The sequence below is a fragment of the Propithecus coquereli genome, unplaced genomic scaffold (genome assembly GCF_000956105.1).
Source record: "Propithecus coquereli isolate 6110/MARCELLA unplaced genomic scaffold, Pcoq_1.0 Scaffold164, whole genome shotgun sequence".
In the NCBI taxonomy this organism is placed as follows: Eukaryota; Metazoa; Chordata; class Mammalia; order Primates; family Indriidae; genus Propithecus; species Propithecus coquereli.
In genome coordinates, this window is record NW_012140969.1 from 3,631,924 (window position 1) to 3,653,836 (window position 21,913).

At 56.8% G+C, this 21,913-nt stretch overlaps 1 protein-coding gene across 1 annotated transcript; it reads left to right on the forward strand.

Moving 5' to 3' along the window:
• The first annotated feature begins 14 nt into the window (after positions 1–14).
• NACC1 (nucleus accumbens associated 1, BEN and BTB (POZ) domain containing) lies at positions 15–18,294 on the forward strand. Its single transcript, XM_012641256.1, has 7 exons — positions 15–57; positions 14,021–14,727; positions 14,782–15,004; positions 15,095–15,268; positions 16,223–16,328; positions 16,418–16,515; positions 17,122–18,294. The coding sequence occupies exons 2-7, from the start codon at positions 14,029–14,031 to the stop codon at positions 17,379–17,381; spliced, it is 1,560 nt and encodes a 519-aa protein (XP_012496710.1). The 5' UTR covers positions 15–57; positions 14,021–14,028; the 3' UTR covers positions 17,382–18,294.
• Positions 18,295–21,913: the final 3,619 nt, after the last annotated feature.

A 21,913-nucleotide genomic window follows, 5' to 3' on the forward strand; every position in this document is an offset into this window, starting at 1 on the left:
GCCCGAGCCGCCGCTGCGGAGCCCGCCGGGAGCCCCCAGAGCGCGGCCACGGCGCAGGTGAGGCTGCCCGCCCCAGGCCCAGTTCCGGCCTCCTTCCGCCGGGGCGGCCCGAGGGCTGCGGGGGGAGGGCCTGGGGGTTTTCTCGGACAGAGGAGGAGCTGGGCCCGCAGCCTGCGCTGTGCTAGGGCCCGCGAATGTGTGGAGGCCCGGCCACCGCGGGCGGCCTTGAGCGTCCAGTCCCGGGCCGGGCCTCGGGGTTTTGGGGTGGCGGGATTGGGCCCGGACTCCCACCGCCACTCTCAGCGAGGGAGGGGGCCAGGTCGGGCCAGGGCAGGTGCCTGGGGTCCCAGGACGTTGGTGGACTGGAGAAGAAAAAGTGTGGAGGCTTCCCGGGGATGCCGGAGGGGGAGGGGGAGGAGGAGTCGGGCTCCGGGCCGGCCGAGTGGGGGAGGAGAGGAGAGCTGAGCGGCCGGAGGAAAACGGCCCGGAGGGGGGCGGGGAGGGGCCGGGCCTGCAGGTACTGTCTGGGCGCCGGAGGAGGTGGGTGGGTCAAGTTACAGGCCTGGGGGCGGCTGAGGAGAAGCCCAGGAAGTGGGGCATGGTGGGTGTGGGCGGAGTTAGTTCGGGTGGGGGCGAATAGGAGATCCCGGAGATGTTTGCCGGGGTCACATGAGGTCAGAGCACAGAGAGATGGGGGAAGGCCAAATCTGGGGGCGATCAGGTAAGGCGAGGGACTGCTGTAGGAGTTTTGGGAGTGGGGGCAGGCAGATCCTTTGGGCTAGGCTAGTGGGGACATGGGGGCAGGTCAGGAAAAACTAGTGTGGCCAGAAAGTGTATGCCAAGATGTGCCCCCCCACTTCCAAGTGTTAGCTCGGGGTCAAACTCAGGGGTTGTCCTCTCCCCTACACACGTTATGCCTGAAGCCTCAACCTACCCCTTGGCCAAGCCTCTGCCAGTTGTTCAAAGGCGCTGGCCAGTGGGTGTTTGTGTGGGCAGCTGGAGACAATCTGGAACACCTAGCTCAGGCGTCTTGTTTACCACCGGGATGGCCCTCGCCCACTGCCTCCCTATATATCTGCAAGAGGCAGCCCAACAGACACTACCTGAGTGTCTTAGGGTCCTGGATTCTGTCTGTACCTTGTGTGACCAGAGCCTGGAGGCTCAAGCCTAGGGAACGGGACCTCATAGCTACTATCGTATGCCATGGTCTCCCAGGCATACGAGTTCCCTGAGCCTGAGTTTCGTGGGCCCCCTCCCTGGAGGTGAAGAATTAGGGAGCTGAGCGTATGAAGCTGTGTTACTCGTGGTTTGGAGGCTCCTAATCGGGTGAAGGCAGGTTGCAGGGCCGAGCCCTTGGGCTTACCCGCCACAGGACTCTACCTCTGGGGTGCTTGTCCCGGGCCAGGACCTGTGCTGAGCTTGCTGGTCGGATGAGCTCATTGATGGCTCACCACCACCGGGTCAGCTTAGGCCTCTGTGGTCCAGACAAGGAAGCTGAGGCTCAGGGGATGGCATGGTTTGTCCCAGGTCATGTGACTAGACAGTGGCTGAACTGGGATTGACTGACCCTCGGCTCAAACCCATAGTCACCTGGCTGGCCTTCCGCGGGCACAGCTGGAGGAGCTCCTCATCTTTCCAGATTCCCTGGCAAGGACTCTCCTCAGCCCAGGCCTTTTCTCCTGCCCATCCCAAGGGATGGGTCAGTCCCCATTTGGGACAGACTGAGTTTCCTTGGTGTCCCAGGGGACTGGAACAGTGGAAGCTTCTTTCTCAGAGGCCTGGTCACCTCTTCTCCCTCATTCCTCTTCTGGGAGCCAGGAGGCCAGGGTTAACGGAGCTGTGGGCTGGCCGTGGGAAGTGACCATGAGGATGGGTCTGGCATTGGAGCTGGATTTTGCTTCGCCTGCCTGGGTTGTTTGGCCCCAGTCAGACTGCCCGGCTTTTGCTCCTTCTTTCCGGGCTAATTGCAAGGCTGTTACCAGGGTGTCCGTGGGACTTTGGTTTGGGATCCGCAGCACCTGAGGCGGGAGCGGCAAACTGCTGGGTCAAGTGGTGTCAGCCAGTTCTTATGAGTTTAATGATGGGTTGTCACCCTAATCCCCCCCTTTCCTCATGTCCCTGTAGTTCCCAGGATAACCCCCCATCCCCACCCAACCTGGGTCCTGTCCTTCTCCCCTCTCTGGGTGGTCTCCTGGTTCTGGGAGGAGTAGGAACTGGGCCCACAGCCCCATGGAAAGAGACCGTCCTCCCTGCCTGGTTGGTCTGGAGCTGGCTGCTGGGGCTGGTGCACACAGATGGGGGTGGGGGTGGGGGGGGCAGAGACTGATGGGAGTTGGCCCAGATATGCGAATGGCAGGGAAGGGGATCTGGCCTGGAGCTAGAGGCGGAGACACCGGTAATAACTGCTTTTCAGTGAGAACTTAGCACCCACACTGTGCGGCAAGTGCAACATGTAGATGGCCCATTAAGACAGTTTTGTTTCAGGGCTGGAGGCCGGCTCCCTGCTGGGGGCTTGGAAGCAGCCCTGAGTAACAGATCCGGAGCAGCTAGCTCTCTAGCATCTTTCATACTAGTGAAGGTGACCAACCTCAGACAAGCAAACGGTCCAGATAACTTCAGATTGCCCGTATGTTTACAGAGATGATGTAACTTGGTGAAGTTGGAGTGCACTAGTAGGGAATGGAGAGATTTCCACTGGGTGGTCAGGGAAGGCTTCCAAGGAGAGCTAAGATCTGAATAATAGGAAATGAATGACCATCCTAGTAGCTCACACCTGTAATCTTAGCGCTCCAGGAGGCCATGATGGGAGGATCACTTGAGGTCAGGAGTTGGAGACCAGCCTGAGCAAGAGTGAGACCCCACCTTTACCAAAAATAGAAAAAAATTAGCCAGACCTGGTGGCTGGCACCTCTAGTCCCAGTTACTTGGGAGGCTGAGGCTAGAGGAGATTGCTTCAGTCCAGGAGCTGGAGGTTGCAGTGAACTGCGATGGCGCCACTGCACTCTGCCGGGTGACAGAGCCAGACTCTGTCTCAAAAAAGAAAGACAGACCAGCCTGAGCAAGAACGAGACCCCGTCTCTACTATAAATAGAAAGAAATTAGCCAAACAACTAAAAATAGAAAAAATTAGCCAGGCATGGTGGCACGTGCCTGTAGTTCCAGCTACCCGGGAGGCTGAGGCAGGAGGATCGCTTCAGCCCAGGAGTTGGAGGTTGCTGTGAGCTAGGCTGATGCCACGGCACTCTAGCCCAGGCAAGAGAGTGAGACTCTGTCTCAAAAAAAAGAAAGAAAGAAAGAAAGAAATTAGCTGGGGGGTGGGGGTGGCTCTGCGGCTGGGAGGAGCCGGTGTTCTAGGCCCTGGGGCCAGCACTTTCACACCTTTTGTTGAGTATAATTGCCAATCTCCCGCTAAATTGCTCTAAACATTTTGTTTTCTAGAGGGAAGGGGTGAGGGATGACCGCAGGGTGGAGATGGAGATCCTTAGTTTGTGCCATTCGCAGGGAAGGGAAGTCCTGTCTCAGTGTCTCCTGCATCTCCTTATCCTGCATGAAAGTTTAGAGCCTTTGGCCCGCATCCAGGGCATTTTGAAATCGGGCAGCAGGGAGCCCCAGCAGGTTCTTGAGCTGGGCTTTGGGCAAATCTTAGGATCTGTCAGAGGGGTCAGCCTGGATGCAGGAGCTTTCGAGAGAGTTGGGGATTGCCCCAGAGAGGCCTGAACCCGGAGTTATCTGCATCCTTGCCAGAGCCTGAGAGGGGGAGGGAGAGCCTGCCAAGCCAGGGTGGGGCACCCAGGCTTGGAAACACAGAGGCGGTGTTCATGCCACTCCGGTCCCTCTCTTGGGTCCTCTGTATCCCTCGTCACCTCTTCTTCTTCTTGGGTTGCTCTGAGCACTTTGACACATTTTAACTCATTTAAGCCCATGACTAGCAAGTCCTGCGTGTTGTCATCACCATTTGGTACACGGGGAAACTGAGGCACGCGAGGCCTTCCTTCACACCCAGCTCTGGAGCCATCTGCCAGTCACCCCTCTCTCCTCTTCAGAAGGCTGCAACAGCAGCCTTTGCGGGTGGCCTGTGCTGGCCCCCAGCCGCCTGCATGTCCTTGCTTCCCCAGGTTTGCTCCTGTGTCCCCTCAGCCCAGAATGCCTTCCCCTGGAGTGGCTGCAGAGCCGGGGAGGTGGCCCGCACATCAGGTGGGGGTGAGGACCAGGTGCTGCAGAGGTTATGCTCGTTGTGTGGTCTTGGTCACTGTCTAGTCCTTAAAGACTGTGAGGACTTAGACTGTGTCACAGTCGTGTTTTCTGAATCGAGCAGAGGGAGAGGGTTAGGTAAAGGCGGGCAAACACATTATGATAGAGAGAGTGAAATTGTATGGTTAGCGCCACCCTGCCCAGCCATGGGACTAGGCAAAGGTCTTGACCTCTGCACCTCAGTTTCCTCCTCTGATGAATGGGGACAGGCAGGCATTCCTGTACCATAGTGGTTCTCAACCAGGAGTGATCCTGCCTCCTCTGCAGACGCTTGGGAAATGTCTGGAGACATTTCTGGTTGTCATTGCGGGGGGCGGGGGTGCTACCGGTGTCAAAGGGGTCTACAGGCCAGGAATGTGGTTCAACATGGGACAGCGTGTAGGGCAGCCCCCACTGCAAACAATGATTCCGTGCACGTGGCAGCAGTGCCCACTGTCTGGTATCATAAGGATCATGGGAGAGCTCGTTTCTGGGGTGATTGACTGTACAGTGCTGGGGGACTCTGGTGGCACTTCCAGCGAGTACTGCTTGTTAAGGTTCTTGAAATGTGCAAGGTTCTGGGAGATAGTGAGGCAAAAGATATCTCCAATTCTCAGGGAGGGGCCAAGGAGATGGACCGAGGGGACACCACTAATCATAACAGCTGGCATTATGGGGCACCACCTGCCCGTGTTATTTGATTGTTTAATCGTCGAAACAGCCTCGTGAGGTTGCCGCTGCTGTTAGTCCACTTTACAGATGGGAAGACTGATGTCGGGGGTGAGTACCATTATAGCTAGACGTTTGCCGGGAGCATAATTGTGAGTGAGAAGCTTCGTAAGAGATTTGAGACTAGCACAATAAGATTCAAAAGCTTAGCCAAGTGTGGTGGCGTGTGCCTGTAGTCCCAACTACTCAGGAGACCGAGGCAGGAGGATCACTTGAGCCTGGGAGTTTGAGGCTGCAGTGAGCTATGATTGTGCTTGTGAATAGCCACTGCACTCCAGGCTAGACAACATAGCAAGGCCTCGTTCCCTCCCCACCCACCTACCCACCAAAAGGGCAAGATTTTATGTCCTGGCCCACCCTGGGTAGTCTCCTAGCACACAGCTCAGCAGGCCCCATTCTCAGTATAACCACCCTGCCTCCAGCCCCACCAGCCTCCTTTGTGTTCGTGGTACCTCAGGGCCTTTGCACTTGCCGTTCCCTCCACCCTCAGCTGCGCTCCTGTGTCTGTGGGGTATGAAGGCACACGGGGAGAGTGGACTATAAGGAAAGGTGGGCTTATGGTTGGGGCTTGGAGCTCGATGAGCTTGATGAGGACAGAGCAGAGCTGCTGCCGGGCTCTCCAAGGAGCTGGAGCTGCAGCCTGCGGAGGCCAGATTGCCGAGGGTGCGAGGAGGGAGTGGGAGGAGGAAAGAGGGAGAGGCAGCAGGCGGAGACTGCTCATTCCTGGAGGTGGCGGTGGGGGAGGAAGGGCTGGAGAATAGCTGCGGGAGGCTGGGAGAAAGAAAGTCTTCCTGGGGGAGGAGCGGGCAGAAAGAGCAGCACCCAGTCTGATCCTTAGACAGTACCTGAGACCCTAAGGTGGGGTGGGGTCCCCAGGCAGGCAGTAGACCCTGTTTCTGGAGAGGACCTGCCCGGCTCTGGGCTTGGCCTGCCCTGGGTTCCCATCCTGCCTCTGACTTGCTTTTCTGAGCAGCAGTTTTGCCACCTGTGAAATGGGTCTAGTCGCAGCTGCCTCACACCCTCGCCTGTACAAACCAGGGCCTGCCCTTCACCAGCCGCATGGTGCTGCCTCTGGCTGCTCCTCTGTGGGCCTCAGTCCCATCCACAAAATGGTGGGAAGATTCATGTCTTCCTCAGAAACTGTCAAGAGGAGGAATGAAGTGAAGCTTGTCTGCGCCTTTGCTGGGCACTGGCGCACAGTAGAGGCAGCTGTCACTAATCCTATGACCCACCATGGACTTAATGTCAGCCCTTCGGGGGGGGAAAAAAGAATTAAATGTGCATGTAATTAAAATATATACAGGCAGTGGCGCACACCTGTACTCCCAGCACTTTGGGAGGCTGAGGCAAGAGGATCGCTTGAGGCCAGGAGTTAGAGACCAGCCTGGGCAGCATAGTGAGATCCTGTCTCTACCAAAAAAAATAGAAAAGTTAGCCAGATGTGGTGGCGCGTACGTGTAGTCCCAGCTACTCAGGAGATTGAGGCAGGAAGATCGCTCGAGCCCACGAGTTTGAAGTTGCAGTGAGCTGTGCTGATGGCGCTGCACTCTAGCCTGGGCAACACAGTGAGACCCTGTCTCCAAAAAAGAAAAAAAAAAAATATCTACAGATGCCACCAGAAGAACCTGCACAGTCAGATATCACTTTGTTCCTGGCTAGCAAAATGTTTGCCTACGTTACCTTCACATTCAGCCCCTAAGAGGGTCTGAATGGTTCTGGGTCATGTGGGTCACCCAGGTAGCCGGATGTGGCTGCCTCCTGCTGTGCTGGGTGAGGGACTGTAGGGCTTCCCCGGGCCTGTGCTCCCTGGTCCACTTGGAGTTGATGGTTTCCCTTAACTGGTGTTTACATGTCTTCATCCATTTGCGCTGTTCTAACAAAGTGCTCTGGAGTGGGTAATTTATAAACAACAGAAACGTATTGCTCACAGATCTGGAGACTGGGAAGTCCCAGATCAAGGCGCCAGCAGATTCCGTGTCCGGTGAGGGGCTGTTCCTCATAGATGGCAGAGGGACAAACAAGCTCCGTCGGGCGCTGATCCCGCTCATGCAGGCAGGACCTTCGTGATCTCCCAAAGACCCCACCTCTTAATACTACTGATAGGGCCGGGCGCGGTGGCTCACACCTGTAATCCTAGCTCTCTGGGAGGCCGAGGCGGGCGGATTGTTTGAGCTCAGGAGTTCGAAACCAGCCTGAGCAAGAGCGAGACCCCGTCTCTACTAAAAATAGAAAGAAATTAATTGGACAACTAAAAATATAGAAAAAACTAGCCGGGCATGGTGGCGCATGCCTGTAGTCCCAGCTACTTGGGAGGCTGAGGCAGAAGGATCGCTTGAGCTCAGGAGTTTGAGGTTGCTGTGAGCTAAGATGATGCCACGGCACTCTAGCCCGGGCAACACAGTGAGACTCTGTCTCAAAAAAAAAAAAAAAAAAAAAAACTACTCATAGGTTTCGACATTAAGAATTTTGGGGAGATACAAACATTCAAACCGTAGCACGTGTCAATGGCTGTCTCACAGCTTCCCTGGAAAGTCAGTCGGAAACATACGTGCCTTTGATAATCGCTCGTGGGGCACAAATCTATTGCCTCAGCCTCTGCCGGCTGGGGAATTCCGCCCAGAGTTCTCTCACCAAAGAAAGAGCTGGCAGCTTCTACTCCCAGGAATCATCCTGCCAGCCCCCTTCCCACACACAGCATGATACAGCAGCAGTGTGAGTTGGGAATTTGAAATTCAGTGACACTGAGCCCCAGTGGGCCCCTGACCACAGGCCTCCCCACACGTGTACACACCCTGCCCCCGTCCCCCCATACGCAAAAGGGAGTAAGATTGGAAGGAATGAAAATCGTTCTTTATTCATTCCACAAACAGCTATTGAGCACTGCTGCTCCTGGCCTGTCCTAGGGGCGGGGGACACAGCAGGGAACTACACAAGCAAACTCCCTGCCCCAGGGAAGCTGACACATAGCCAAAGGGGGAAAAAACCACCCCGTTTGCTAGATCGTAGGAAGTGGGGACAGCATTTCCACCCTTGGAGGTCCAGGAGCAGTCAGGGCCAGACGGCCAAGGGGCCCCAAGAAAGCCTTGTAGCGGTGTCGGTTAGGGTCAAGGTGGTGCAGAGTGGTTCTGAAGAAGTCAAGGGGGAGTCCCAGGGTCTGAGAGAGGAGGGCTGGAGCCAGTCCGTGGATGTGTTGAAGGAGGTGTCTGCGTGTTGCTTGTGCGAGTCGCGTCCACGGGGAGGTCCCATTCAGAAGCCCCAGTGGACGAGGCGTCAGTGACTGGATGGTGTTTTAATCCTGTAGTAGCTCTGGCTGCCACAACAAAATACCTCAGATTGGGTGGCTTAAACGACAGATATTTATTTTCCCACAGTTCTGGGGGTTGGCAGCCCAAGATCAGGGTGCCAGCCAGGGTCAAGTTCTGGTGAGGGCCCTCTCCCTGGCTCGCAGGTGGCTGCCTTCTCGATTCTACCCTTATGACCTCGATTAACTTGACCTCCCAAAGATGCTATCTTCAAATACAGGCGCGTTGGCAGTTAGGGCTTCAACCTATGGATTCAGGGAAGGGACGTGATTCAGTCTGTAGCAGAGCTGAGACCGGGCAGGATCCTCCAGCGGTGAGACAGTTCCCACCACCGCCCCTCCCAGATCCCAGCTCCGGTGTGGCCCCGCTCCAGGCAAGGCCAGACGCCCCCGTGTGCAGCACACTGGATGGACAGGCTGTGTCCCCTGCCTCCAGACCGTGCATTCCACAGGCAGGGCCGTCTCATCTCAGTCTCGGCCTGCCGCTGGCAGGGACTTGGCAAATATTTGTTGAGTGACTGTTGGGAAGGCATGGAAACCGCGGCCCGTGCCCTTGAATCTCACTGCGAGACCTGCTTGTGCCAGGGGCCGGGACTAGCGATGCTGGGAGGGTCCCCTCCACCCTGTGGGGCTGGGGGCTGCCTTATGGCCCCCTGCCCCTCCCCCACAAGGGGGGACTGAAATGCTGAGTTTTGAGGAGAGATGGTTCTGATGTGGTTTTCTGGCCTTGGGAATAGTCAAGTGGGATTTAGCGTTCTCAGAGGTAAGCATAGGGCACTGTGGCCAGGGCGGGGTGCAGGAGAGGGGTGTCTTCTCCAACTTGGAGAATTCTCAGAGCAGGGGGTCACTGAGGGTGGCGGAGGAGGCCACTCCGGGCAGGGTGACAGCTTGGGCAAAGGCCTGGTCTTGGCGGAGGGGGTGCCAGACTGAGGGGTACATTTCACCAGGTAGGGTGGGGAGCAGTCGCCTGCTCCAGGAGCTCAGCTTGTTGGGGATGGAATCGTTAGGTGGTTTAGAGGCCTTGACACTGAACTCCATCCCACCCCTGCCCCAGCCAGCAGGTGACCCAGCCAGGTGCCTGCTGCTTGAGACCTGTTTCTCCTGGGAGCCCAGTCATAGCTGGTCCCTGCTGGGGCTGGCACGGGTGAGAGGCTCTTCGCAGGGCCCGAGGCAGTTGTTCTCCTGAGTCTGGACAGGATTGGGGCAGTCCCGAGGGATGGAAGGGTACTCTGGGGTGGTCTGCCCGGCCCCTGGCTGCAGTCCCAGGTCTGTCCACAGCCGCACTCCGCCTCACACCTTAAATCCTTGCAGGGCCAGTGAGGCCGTGCAGGAACAACGCGAAACAGCATTCAGGTCTCTGCAGCTCACAAACCCACTACCTTGCTCCTGGGTCCCCAGCAATGTGGAGGGGTGGGGGTCCTGTGCACAGACTGGCTGAGGCATTTGTACCAATTGTTCCTACCACCTACTGATGGCTAATCAAAAGCTCCAAAGCCCTGGGTGCCGGGCTCTGAAGCTGAGGTGCGTAGGGGACCCCAGCCTGAGCATCAGGTTGATTCTTGACTTCAGGAGGGGGCCTGGGCTCCACACACGTGTCTCTGTCGCCTCCTGTTGTCTCCAGAACCTCACAGTCTCCATTGCTGAGTGCTGCCTGTGTGCCTTGCACCTCCCCGAGGGAGGTGTCTGGCCTCCTGGGACTGGACAAGGTGGCACTGTGGTCCCCTTCCCATGGCGGGACAGTCCTAGCATCCAATTTGAAGGCTGCCTCAAGGGCTTAGGTAACCTGCAGAGAATGTCTGCGGCAGTACCCGGCACAGCAAGCGAAGTTAGTGGGATCCCTGGGAATGCCCTCTGTAGCCCTGGAAGTGTCTGCGTCCCCACACACAACCTCTGCCCTCACCCCCACCCCCTGACAGCTGCCATGTCCCAAACTCAAGTCGGTTACCCCTACCTTGTGCTTCCTGTCTGTCTGTCTCTCTGTCTCTCTCTCTGCATTGTTCTTTAACACTAATATTTACAAATATTTGCTGAGCATCTACTTCTAAGGAATTAATCTTGAGCAAAACCGGCCAGGATGGCTACCCTCATGGAGTTGGCAGTCCCTTCGGATGGATAACTCTACATACAGCTTGTAAAATGCTGCCCTGACCCCAGCTAACTCCAAACTTCTTGCTGCTCCTTCCCAAAGAGATGTCCCTGCTCCCCAGGCCAGGGCTCTGCCTGTCACACACCCTCCCCAGTAGCCACACACCCCCACACTGGCCTCCTTTGGGTCCCCAGATGACACTTTCCTGCCCAGAGGTGTTCTGTCATCTCCCCAGCTCCTATTCATCCTTTAGTGGTCCCTGCCACCAAGATCAGCCACTCTGTGACACACTAGCCCAACTGTATCTAAATCATTCCCTGTGTTTCCCCACTAGACAACCCTGGCTAGGCATAGCCAATCCTGTTCAGGGCTGTGTCCCCAGCACCTTGGCACGGAGGAGGATGTAGTCCATCAGGGTGGGTTGGATGGATCAGTCCCCATTTTACAGATGAGCAAACTGAGGCACAGAGAGGTGAGGGGCTTTGGCTACACTACACACCTATCTTATCTTGGTCCTACCCTGGGGGGTGAGCCTGGAGCACCCCTCCAGAAACTGGGTGGCATCCTCTTCCCTTGACTGTCTTGGTCCTTCCCATTTGGGCCCCAGTATGGGGGGTGGGGGGCGGCTTCAATTTGGCAGCCCAGGGAGGTGCCAGCGCCCTGAAGTGGGTTTTCTGGGCTCTGTCCTTTGGCCACTATGTGATGCCTCTGTTTCTCCTGCCTCTCCTAGAGGGCCAACTCCTGGCCTATACAGCTCTGGGGCTGCGCTCCTGGGAGGAGATTTGTGCTGCCGTGTGCCTGAGGATTCCAGATTCTGCCGCCTCTCTCTGATTAGCCTTAGTCATTCGTGTGTGTGTGTGTGTGTGTGTGTGTGTGTGTGTGTGTCTGAGACAATGATTTTGAGTAGGAGGAAGAGGAGGGAGGATACAGCTGAGGAAAATCATGGGCTGCGGTGCCCAGACAGACTCTGGTTTAAATCTTGCCCCCACCATTTACATATGACCTCAGGACAGTCCTTAACTTCCACGTGGCTTCAGTATTCCCAGCTGGGAATTGGGAGTGTGAAACCAGCCCCAAAGTCCTGCTAAGAGGATTCCAGGAGCTCGTGGGGGTGGCGTGTTGGCTCCTCCCTTAGCCTGGGTGCTGGGAGGGGCAGGGCCCGCAGCTCGCTCCTGGTCTGCCAGAGTGCCTAGCACGTACAGTAGTGGCAGCTCTGTAAGTATGGGTTGAGTTTGCAGGGTCAGTCCTTGATGTCAACATGGAGAAAGCAGAGACTTGGAGCTTTTGGTCCTAGGATCAGGTCAGTGCTGGAGCCAGGACTCAACCTGGCCCCAGAGGTACCTCTGAGCCCTTGGGCACATGCCACTTCTGTTCCCCCAAGCAGCCCATTACCAGGTAGGGGCCAAGTCTTCACTGTTATCTTTTCCCAGTGCCCAGACCACAGCAGCAGCTCTGAATGCGATTGCTAATGAATGAGAAAACGGAAAAGATGTGTGAAAACTAACTGGGAGGGAAGGAAAAAAAGTCGAGGTTCATTCTTGCCCCAGGGCCTTTGCACATACTTGTTAACATCTTTCTCCAGCTGGAGTCTCTGCTCAGAGCTTTCTCACTTAGGGAAGCCTTCTCCCCTGCCCACTGCCCGCCAAAGAATCTATAGCATTGCAGGAGGACTCACTTGTACCAGTGGCAGAATGTATAAGGCCACACCTTCCCTCAGAGCCCTTCACTGTCCCAGAGTGTGGACACAGCCTTCCCATCTGCCTGCCTGGCCAGTTCTTCCTGCCGGAGGAGGCAGCCCGGGCTCTTATGTGTAAGTTCACACACACAGTTGCCCGGCCTCTCTCCCCCAGCTGGTCCCCTCACCAGTCAGGGCAGGGGTGGCTCCCTGAACAGCTTAATTCTTCCTCCCCTTCCCCCGAAGCATGTTTGGGTTAATTTGCACAAATTAAGTATATATGGTATGGTTTCATTTTTTTTATTCTTTTTTGAGACAGGGTCTCACTTTTTTGCCCGGGCTAGTGGCTTCATCATAACTCACTGCAACCTCAAACTCCTGGGCTCAAGCAATCCTCCTGCTGCAGCCTCCTGAATAGCCGGGACTACAAGTGCATGCTGCCACCATGCCCGGCTGTTTTTTTAATTTTTGTAGGGATGGGGTCTTATAATGCCCAGGCTGGTCTTGAGCTCCTGGCCTCAAGCGATCCTCCCACCTTGGCCTCCCAAAGTGCTGGGATTACAGGCCACTGCACCCAGCCTCCCACATTTTCTTTTTAAATTATACTTATTTTTGCACGTAGACAATTTGTTCACCAGGTTCAAAATTGAAAAGACCTAAAAAGTGTGCTAACTGTACTTTGTAAGTCTCATCCCTGATTCTGCCCAGAGGAAACCAGTCTCCTTCCCTCCCTCCCTCCCTTTCTTTCATGGCTTTATTGAGATGCACACAGCACCCACTTCACCCATTTCCAGTGGGTGGTAGTATATCCACAGAGTTGTGCACCCATCGTGATGGTCAGTTTTAGAAGATTTTGCATTATTGTAAGAATAAACCCCACATAACTTTGCTTTCCCTGACCCCTGCCCCCATTTCCCCCTCCCCCCAGCCCCTGACAACCATTCATCTGCTTCCTGTCTGTATGGATTTGCCTGTTCTGGACATTTCACATAAATGGGGCCATACACTACATGGTCCTTTTGTCTGGCTGCTTTCACGTCGTGTAGTGTTTTCCAGGGACATCCATGTTGTAGCATGTGTCAGAATTTCCTTCCTTTTATGGCTGAATAATATTCCATTGTATGGATTTACCACATTTTGTTTATCCATTCATCCGTGGATGGAACTTTTGGACGGTTTCCACCTCTGAGCTATTGTGAATAGTGCTGCTGTGAACATTTGCGTGCAAGTTTTTATGTGGACAAATGTTTTCGTTTCCCTTGGGCATAAATCCTAGGAGTGGAATTGCTGGGTCGTGTGGTAACTGTGTTTAACCATTTGAGGAACCGTCAGACTTTTCCAAGGTGGCCGCACCATTCTGCACTCCTACAAGCAGCGAATGAGGATTCCGATTTCTCGTCCTCATCAACTTTTTGATTCTAGCCAGCCTAGTGGGCATGAGATGGTATCTCGTTGTGGTTTGGATTTGCATTTCCCTGGTGACTAGTGATGTTTTCAGGTAATTTCTTGAGCGGTCATTCAGTCGTTCGGCAAACGGTGATTGAGGCTCACGTGCTCAGCACTGTGAACTCTGTTACATAATCAGGTGACTCTGCCTTCTTGGCATTTGCACACCAGCGCCCTGCAAAGGTACCCTGTGCACACGGTGCTGGTGATAGTTTGCGCTCGTGGGCACTTACTGCATCCATCCTAGCCACCCTCTGAGCTCTTAGGCAAACTCATTTAATGTGCAATTGCTCATGGGTACGTGTGCCTTTGCCCGCCTATGTGCAAGGGACAGCATGTGGCTGCCCTGGTCTATAGCTGGCTTAGCTGATTTGACAGTGTCTCATAAAAACGGGTCTCTACTGGGATGGAAGGGGTTAGAGGGGCTCCATGTGATTCTTACAGCCACGGCAAATGTCTCTGCAGCAGGGGAGGTCTGTGAGGGCAGGGCCAGGCCAGCCCCAGCGTTTGCCACCTGACCCCGTCCCTCCGTCTCTCCCTGTCCCCCGTGCAGCCGCCGCCATGGCACAGACCTTGCAGATGGAGATCCCGAACTTTGGCAACAGTATCCTCGAGTGCCTCAACGAGCAGCGGCTACAGGGCCTTTACTGTGACGTGTCCGTGGTGGTCAAGGGCCATGCCTTCAAGGCCCACCGCGCGGTGCTGGCCGCCAGCAGCTCCTACTTCCGGGACCTGTTCAACAGCAGCCGCAGCGCCGTGGTGGAGCTGCCGGCGGCCGTGCAGCCCCAGTCTTTCCAGCAGATCCTCAGCTTCTGCTACACGGGCCGGCTGAGCATGAACGTGGGTGACCAGTTCCTGCTCATGTACACGGCTGGCTTCCTACAGATCCAGGAGATCATGGAGAAGGGCACCGAGTTCTTCCTCAAGGTGAGCTCCCCGAGCTGCGACTCCCAGGGCCTGCACGCCGAGGAGGCCCCGTGGTCCGAGCCCCAGAGCCCTGTGGCGCAGACGTCAGGCTGGCCAGCCTGCGGCACCCCACTGCCCCTCGTGTCTCGGGTCAAGACGGAGCAGCAGGAGTCGGACTCTGTGCAGTGCACGCCCGTGGCCAAGCGGCTGTGGGACAGCAGCCAGAAGGAGGCCGGGGGCAGTGGCAATGGCAGCCGCAAGATGGCTAAGTTCTCTACGCCGGACCTGGCTGCCAACCGGCCGCACCAGCAGGCCCCAGTGGTGGCAGCGGCCCAGCCTGCTGGGGTGGCAGCGGCAGCGGCAGCAGCAGCAGGGGCCGGGGCTGGGGCTGGGGCTGGGGCCGGGGCTGGGCAGCCGGCCAGTGGGGCAGCGGGGGCCGTGGTGAGCGGGCCCAGCACATCGGAGCGGACCAGCCCGGGCACCTCGAGCGCCTACACCAGTGACAGCCCCGGTTCCTACCACAACGAGGAGGACGAGGAGGAGGACGGGGGCGAGGAGGGGACAGACGAGCAGTACCGGCAGATCTGCAACATGTACACCATGTACAGCATGATGAATGTCGGCCAGACAGGTGAGGCACAGCCCAGCTCCCCGCGCCCATGGCCCCCCGCCTGGCGTCCCTCCTCCCAACACGTGCACGCTGCTTGCTCTTCCTTCGCAGCTGAGAAGGTGGAGGCCCTGCCTGAGCAGGTGGCCCCTGAGTCCCGGAATCGTATCCGGGTGCGGCAGGACCTGGCATCTCTCCCCACTGAGCTCATCAACCAGATCGGCAACCGCTGTCACCCCAAGCTCTACGATGAGGGGGACCCCTCCGAGAAGCTGGAGCTGGTGACAGGTGAGCTGGCCAGCTTCGTCCCAAGTTCTCCCCTCTCCTCCCCGACCTGGGGCCTCAGTGCCCTCCAGGTTGGGCTGGGCGGCTGGTTAGGGGCTGGAGCACTGGCCAGTGTCCTGTGGCAGCTGATTTCCCATCAGTATTGTGATGGCCGCAACATTAGATGAGTTGAGACACAGCAAAGACTTGCCTCTAGCTTTCTGGTTCAAGGGTTGGCTAGTATTGTTTGGCCATAGGCAGGTGGATTAGCTACTTCCTAGGGTGGGGTGAGGGCTAACTACCATAGCTGTAAGGAATTCAGCCCTGATGACTGGGGCTGGTGGCTCACACTTTGGGAGGCTGAGGTGGGAGAATTGCTTGAGACCAGGAGTTTGAGACCAGTGAGACCTCATCTCTACTGCAAATAGAAAAATTAGCTGGGTGTCATGGCACACGCCTGTAGTCCCAGGTACTTGGGAGGCTGAGGCAGGGAGATCACTTGAGCCCAGGAGTTTAAGGTTGCAGTGAGCTTTGATGACACCGTGGCACTCTAGCCTGGGCAACAGAGCGAGACTCTGGAAAAAAAAAAATTGGCCCTGAGGTCATAGTGCCCAGGTGTGAGGCTCCTCTGCCCGGTACTCTGTAGCTGGCCATGGTCAGGGGGCCTGTCACACACAGGTGGTTGTGCCAGGCTCACAGCAGGACCTGGCACCCAAGGCATGTGCCCAGTGAATGGTGACACCGCCTTTTCTGTCCTTTCCTGAGTGCTGCCAAGGCAGGGGGAGTCCCTAGGAGCCTCACCTAACTGCCCTCAGGGAGAGGATGAAGGTCCCTGGGGCAAGTTGTGGGGACCCAGAGCCCAACAGGGAGAGTCTCGGGGGTTCTGAGAAGGGGGTTGGGCCCAGGCCACGGCCTGGCCTCGTGGGGGCTGTGGTGGCTTGGGAGCGCTCTGAGCCATCCTCCGCCTCCCCTCGCCAGGCACCAACGTGTACATCACACGAGCCCAGCTCATGAACTGCCACGTCAGTGCAGGCACGCGGCACAAGGTCCTGCTGCGGCGGCTCCTGGCCTCCTTCTTTGACCGGTGAGGCCCTCGCCAGCACCCCAGGGAAGGGGAGTGGGTTGCCCCCTGCCCTCTGCTCCCACCATCACTGACCACCTCCCTGCCCCCAGGAACACACTGGCCAATAGCTGCGGCACTGGCATCCGCTCTTCCAGCAACAACCCCAGCCGCAAGCCGCTGGACAGTCGCGTCCTCCACGCCGTCAAGTGTGAGTGTCCATGTTGCGGGGGCGGGGGCGGGGTGGGCAGACTGTGGATTTTCTCCAGTGTTGGCCGTTATAGATGGGTGGAGTTTGGTGTTAAGAAGGATACTGAGGCTCAGTCTAGGCTTGTTGGGAAGAGGGCTGTGATTGGTTAGAGGTTTCTTTGTGCTTGGGAGACGGGGGTGTGATGGGAGGTCAGGCAGAAGGGTCTCAAACTCAGGGTGGTCACCAGAGGGATGAAGTGGCCAGGAGAGCCTGCCAAAAAAGGGGCTGCCACCAGACCTGGTGGTGCCAGGTACCCGTCAGGGGGCGAGTCTAGATTTTCATAGGGAATCTCCAAGTTACTAAATTCTAAGAAATGATTCCAAGTTTTTGAGAGTGCAGGCTGCCCCATCAAGACCCACATATCCCTACTCATGGCCAAACTCAGGCATTTGGGGACAGGAGATGTGGTTTGTGGTTTGCTGTCCTGGCTATGTGGCCCCAGTTGTCTCCCTTCTTGGGGAGCTGGGTCCCAGATGCTGGGGGGGGTGGCCTCCTGGGAGTCGCTCAGCCTGACACACATCAGGGCCACGCTGCGCCTGAGCCGCCTGCCCCACCCTGCCCGCACAGACTACTGCCAGAACTTCGCCCCCAACTTCAAGGAGAGCGAGATGAACGCCATCGCGGCCGACATGTGCACCAACGCCCGCCGCGTCGTGCGCAAGAGCTGGATGCCCAAGCTCAAGGTGCTCAAGGCGGAGGGCGACGCCTACACCGCCTTCATCAGCGAGACGGGCAAGATAGAGCCGGACATGATGGGCGTGGAGCATGGCTTCGAGACGGCCGGCCATGAGGGCGAGGCGGGCCCCTCAGCTGAGGGCCTGCAGTAACCCGCCCCGACCCTCCCCACGGGGCCGCACACTCCCCCTCCCGTCACACCCCCCCTGCCCACCATCTTGGTCACGAGCTACTGTCTGTCCCTCCCCAGGACCCACGGGGGGTGCTGCATGCTCCCAGCCCGTCTGCCTCCCCTCTCCTACCCCTTTCCCCCAACACGAGCCAGGCCAGGAGAGGACAGAGGACTTGTAGGGCAGAGCAGGTGGCCAGGTTCGTGCTGCCGCCTTTAACACACACTCGTGCACACCTGAGCTCTGACTCCTCCTCCCCTAACCCCTTGCAATCACTCCCTACTCACCAGGCCCGCCATGGGGAGGGGGCCGGCCTGGGGGGCTCAGGAAGGGCCCCTCCCCAGGCCCTAGGCAGCCCTGTGGAAGCATTTCTCAGCTTCCAATCTCACTGCAGCCCCTTGGGACTTGAGGGGGGCCCCCAGGGGTTCTCAGGACCCCTCCTGCCACCTCCCAGTGCTTCCACATCTCCAAAAGCGCCTTCCTGTCACCCTCGTCTGTCCCTGCGCCTGGGGGCTGGGGTAGGCGAGGCTGTGGGAATTGCCCGTTCTACAGCTGGGAAAACTGAGGCTCAGAGAAATTGCACAACCAATCTAAGGCAGCGGGCCCAGTGCCCTTTCTCCTCTCCCTGCCTCTGTTGCCCCTGTTGGTCCCCTGGGGCCTTAGAGAGGCAAGTCCTATGGGAGGGGGGCTGTTGGGGGGAGACAGAGGGTCTCAGAGGCCAGGAGAGGTTTGCAGGGCTGGCAGGGCGTGTGCGTGTGCATGTGTGCGTTTGCGTGTATAGAAGTTTTGCTTTCAGACAAATGAAGATTTAAGAGGCAGTAGGACCAGGGTTGGAACCCAGGGGAGCAGGTTGGGGGCCCCTTCCCTCCATTTCCCCCACCCCACCCCACCCTGCCCCACAGCAGGGCTCCAGGCCCCCCACCCCCTGTACATAATTTTTAAAACCTTTTTTTAGCGAATGAACTATTGAAGTATAAGATTCCTTTTATTTTTCAAAACCAATGGGACTGTGTCTGATGTCCCCCCTCGGCCCGGGGCCATGGAAGGCAGGCTGGGGTGGGGAGCCGGGGGCAGGCTGAATGTGTGCGCATGTGTGGGAGCGTGCCTCTGTGGTGGGGCCCCAGTCCCAGCTGCCACCTGGGCTCCTGTGGGTCTGCCCAGCTTCTCCCTCCCCTGTCTCTTGTCCTGGGCCACAGGGCTACAGCTTAAGGGTGTCCCAGGCCTTGGCCAGTTGGCTAAGCCCAGCTCCTGGGGGCTGGGCGGGGCTGGGCCCACTTCCATTGTTAGCAGTTGTTTCCAGAATTTTCTCTCTTACCATTCCTTTTTTTTTTTTTTCCTCCCCCAGAGTGAGTATTTCTTTTTCTTTTATATTTGCTGCTCCATGGGTTGGAGAGTATTTTCATTTTTATTTTAGTTTTACATGTGATTGTGGAGGGTTCTTTTCTTTTTCTACTCCCCGTACCCCACATGGGTTGTGATTTCGCCATCTCACAGTTGTGTCCCTGGGCCTTGTCCGCCCTGCCTCTGGTCTCCCTCCCCATTGCTCCCAGTGGCCTCTCTAAAGAGGCAGGGCCCCAACTGGACCCTCTGAATCTGTCTCCCATCCACGTACTAACCAGGCCTGACCCTGCTTAGCTTCTGAGATCAGACGAGATCGGGCATGTTCAGGGTGGTATGGCCATAGATGACCCTCTGAGTCTGATTTGGTGACCATCCACCTGACCCAGCAGCCCCGCCAGCCTGCTAGGGGGTCCTTCCTAACATCTGCTTGTTGCAGGGGGTCAGTCCGAGGTGTGGGGGTCTGGCTGGGGTCCTGGCACTCTGCTGTCCTGGCCCGGCCCCAGCACCTTAGCCCCCAGCTGCCTGCCTGAGTCTAGGGGGGGAGTCGACACCCCCAGCTAAAGCACAAGCACCTTAGTCGCCCCTCCCTTCCCCTGCCCTCCTGGCCTGACGCCCCACCCCAGCGTTGATCCCAAAGCACAATATCCTGGTCACTTGGCAAGCAGCAGGGCCCGGTGGGGAGCTGAGGGGCAGGCAGGGGGCTCCAGCCAGGCCCCCAAAAGGAAGCAGGAGCTCCCAGGTGCTCCCCTCCTTCCAGGCCTTAGTTGGGGGGCAGCTCTCTGGGACCAGGGGTCTCCTCCCTCCCCATCCCCTTGTCCTGGGCAGGCCCCCACCGGCCCCTCCCTGCCTCTTCCTCGGGCGGGGCTTGCCCCTGTCTCCGAGGCCCTGCACCACTGGCTTGGGTGGCAGAGCCCACTTGTTTCAGGGACCCCAGGAGGTGCCCCTGGCTCCCGGGACTGTGTGTGTGGGTCTGGGGGGGAGGGGATGGGGGATGGGGAGGGGCTGGGCAGGGGGTGCAGGGGAGGAAACTCCTCACCAGGAGAGCCAAAGACAGGGTTGTGCCTTACCCCAGGAGCCCCCCAACCCCCTGGCCCTGCCATTCCCCCAGCCCTGGGCGGCCTGCTGCTTTTCCCTTCTCTTCCTGCCCTGCCCTGCTCTGAGCTGCATGGTCCCCCCATCCTGGGCAGCCAGGAAGGAACAGGAATGGGGAGTCATCAAAAAAAGACTGTGGGGCCCTCTCCTCATCCCCTCCAACTCCGCTTCCCTGGCCGCCCACTCACCCACGCCTCTTTCACGGGGGCCGGGCGCCCACCCTGTCCCCGTGAAGTGCCAACGCCCTCCCTACCCTGGGCCGAGCCCCGCCCCCTCCCCGGGCCCCCAAGTGAGATTGCACATTAACTACTGTAAGGAGAGGAGCGGTGTTGGCAAATGTGAACCGAGAGGATATCAGTGATACTGATGAGAATAAACTAAACGCCTTTGTAACAGCCCTGCGCATGCTGCTCACTGGGGGTTGGGGGGCGCGGGGGGGGACACCTAGAGCCCCCTGACTCTTTCAGTTGCAGCACCCACCCAGCTACCCCAGCAGGGGCACCATGTTCCCACTGACAGGCTGGCCCTGGCCCACACGTGCTGCCCTCCTGTCCCCTGGAAAGGACAAAAGGTTCCATCAAGTAAGAAAAAACATGAGGTGCCCTGAGGCCCCACAGATTCAAAGATAGCGTGGGATTAGTTCAAAGTGACATGGGAAATATATTTACCAACCTTGGGATCTCTTCAAGTGAAAGAGCCCCATTGATTCATAAATAGCATGACTGATTTTCAAAGTAACATGGGAAGGATATTCACCAACCTTGGGGATCCCACTAGGTTAAAAGATCTTTGCTCTGAGATGGAGAAGCAGCCTTCATTGCTCAGCCCAAGCCAAGTGCATCTGACTGCAATGATTTGGGGGAAGATGACCGAGTGATCCTTCAATTCACAGGCGATGGGGTATATTTCAGCAAGACCAGCCCCCTTTGGAGTGGTCCGGCCAACCAAAAGTAGGGGTTCTAAGAGCCAACAGCATCCCCAACAAAAAGCCATCGGTGATTCTAGTCACAAGTAACTGCAAGTAACAGGATATCTTGCCTTTCTAAGCATGTAGGCAACCCCAGGTAAGCAGAAACCACACATCTTCCAGAAATGCATCTCCCCCCTACCCCCGCCCCGCCTTTTATTTTTTTGAGACAGTCTCACTCTTGGCCGGGCGTCAGCCTAGCTCACAGCAACCTCAAACTCCTGGGCTCAAGCGATCCTCCTGCCTCAGCCTCCCGAGTAGCTGGGACTACAGGCATGTGCCACCATGCCCGGCTAGTTTTTTCTATATATTTTTAGTTGTCGAGATAATTTCTTTCTATTTTTAGTAGAGATGGGGTCTCGCTCTTGCTCAGGCTGGTCTCGAACTCCTGAGCTCAAACAATCCGCCCGTCTCGGCCTCCCAGAGTGCTAGGATTACAGGTGTGAACTACCGCGCCCGGCCTTTTTATAATTTTTTTATAAAGACAGGTTCTTGCTCTGTCACCTAGGCTGGAGTGCAGTGGTGTGATCATAGCTCATTGAACTTCAAACTCTTGGGCTCAAATGATCCTCCTGCCTCAGCCTCCTGAGTAGCTGGGACTACAGGCGCCTGCCACCGTGCCCAGCCAGTTTTGCCCGTTTTTAAATCGATGTGTTTGCTTGTTTCTTACAACAATCTATTATTCTTAATTGTGGTTTAAAAAAGAAAGAAAAAAAACTTGAGCCACCATGCCCAGCAATTTTTTTTTTTTAAAGAAACTAGGTGTCTCTGTGTCACCCAGACTGGACTACAATGGTGTGATCATAGCTCACTGCAACCTTGAACTCCTAGACTCGAGCGATCCCCTCACCTCAGCCTCCTGAATACCTGCAGCTACGGGCAGGTGCCACAGCGCCTGTCTCCAAAAGTGCATCCTTTAACCCAAGGAAGATTTAGAATTAAGTACAGAAAGGATTAAGAGAACCTAGCCCGTTAAAAAGGACTCTGTACATATGTTTCTTTTTAAGATTTGACAAATTTGCTAATAGAAAGATATCCTTGTAACAGCACTTTATAATGTGTAAATGAGCAACGGAGATGCTTGGTTTTGATGCCTGATTACATAACGCGTGGG

Coding starts and splice junctions, on each gene's coding strand:
- NACC1 (XM_012641256.1), top strand. CDS start 14,029: ATGGCACAGACCTTGCAGATGGAGATCCCGAACTTTGGCAACAGTATC. Junction 15,005..15,094: donor GATGAATGTCGGCCAGACAG/GTGAGGCACAGC, acceptor CTTCCTTCGCAG/CTGAGAAGGTGGAGGCCCTG. Junction 16,516..17,121: donor CGTCCTCCACGCCGTCAAGT/GTGAGTGTCCAT, acceptor CTGCCCGCACAG/ACTACTGCCAGAACTTCGCC.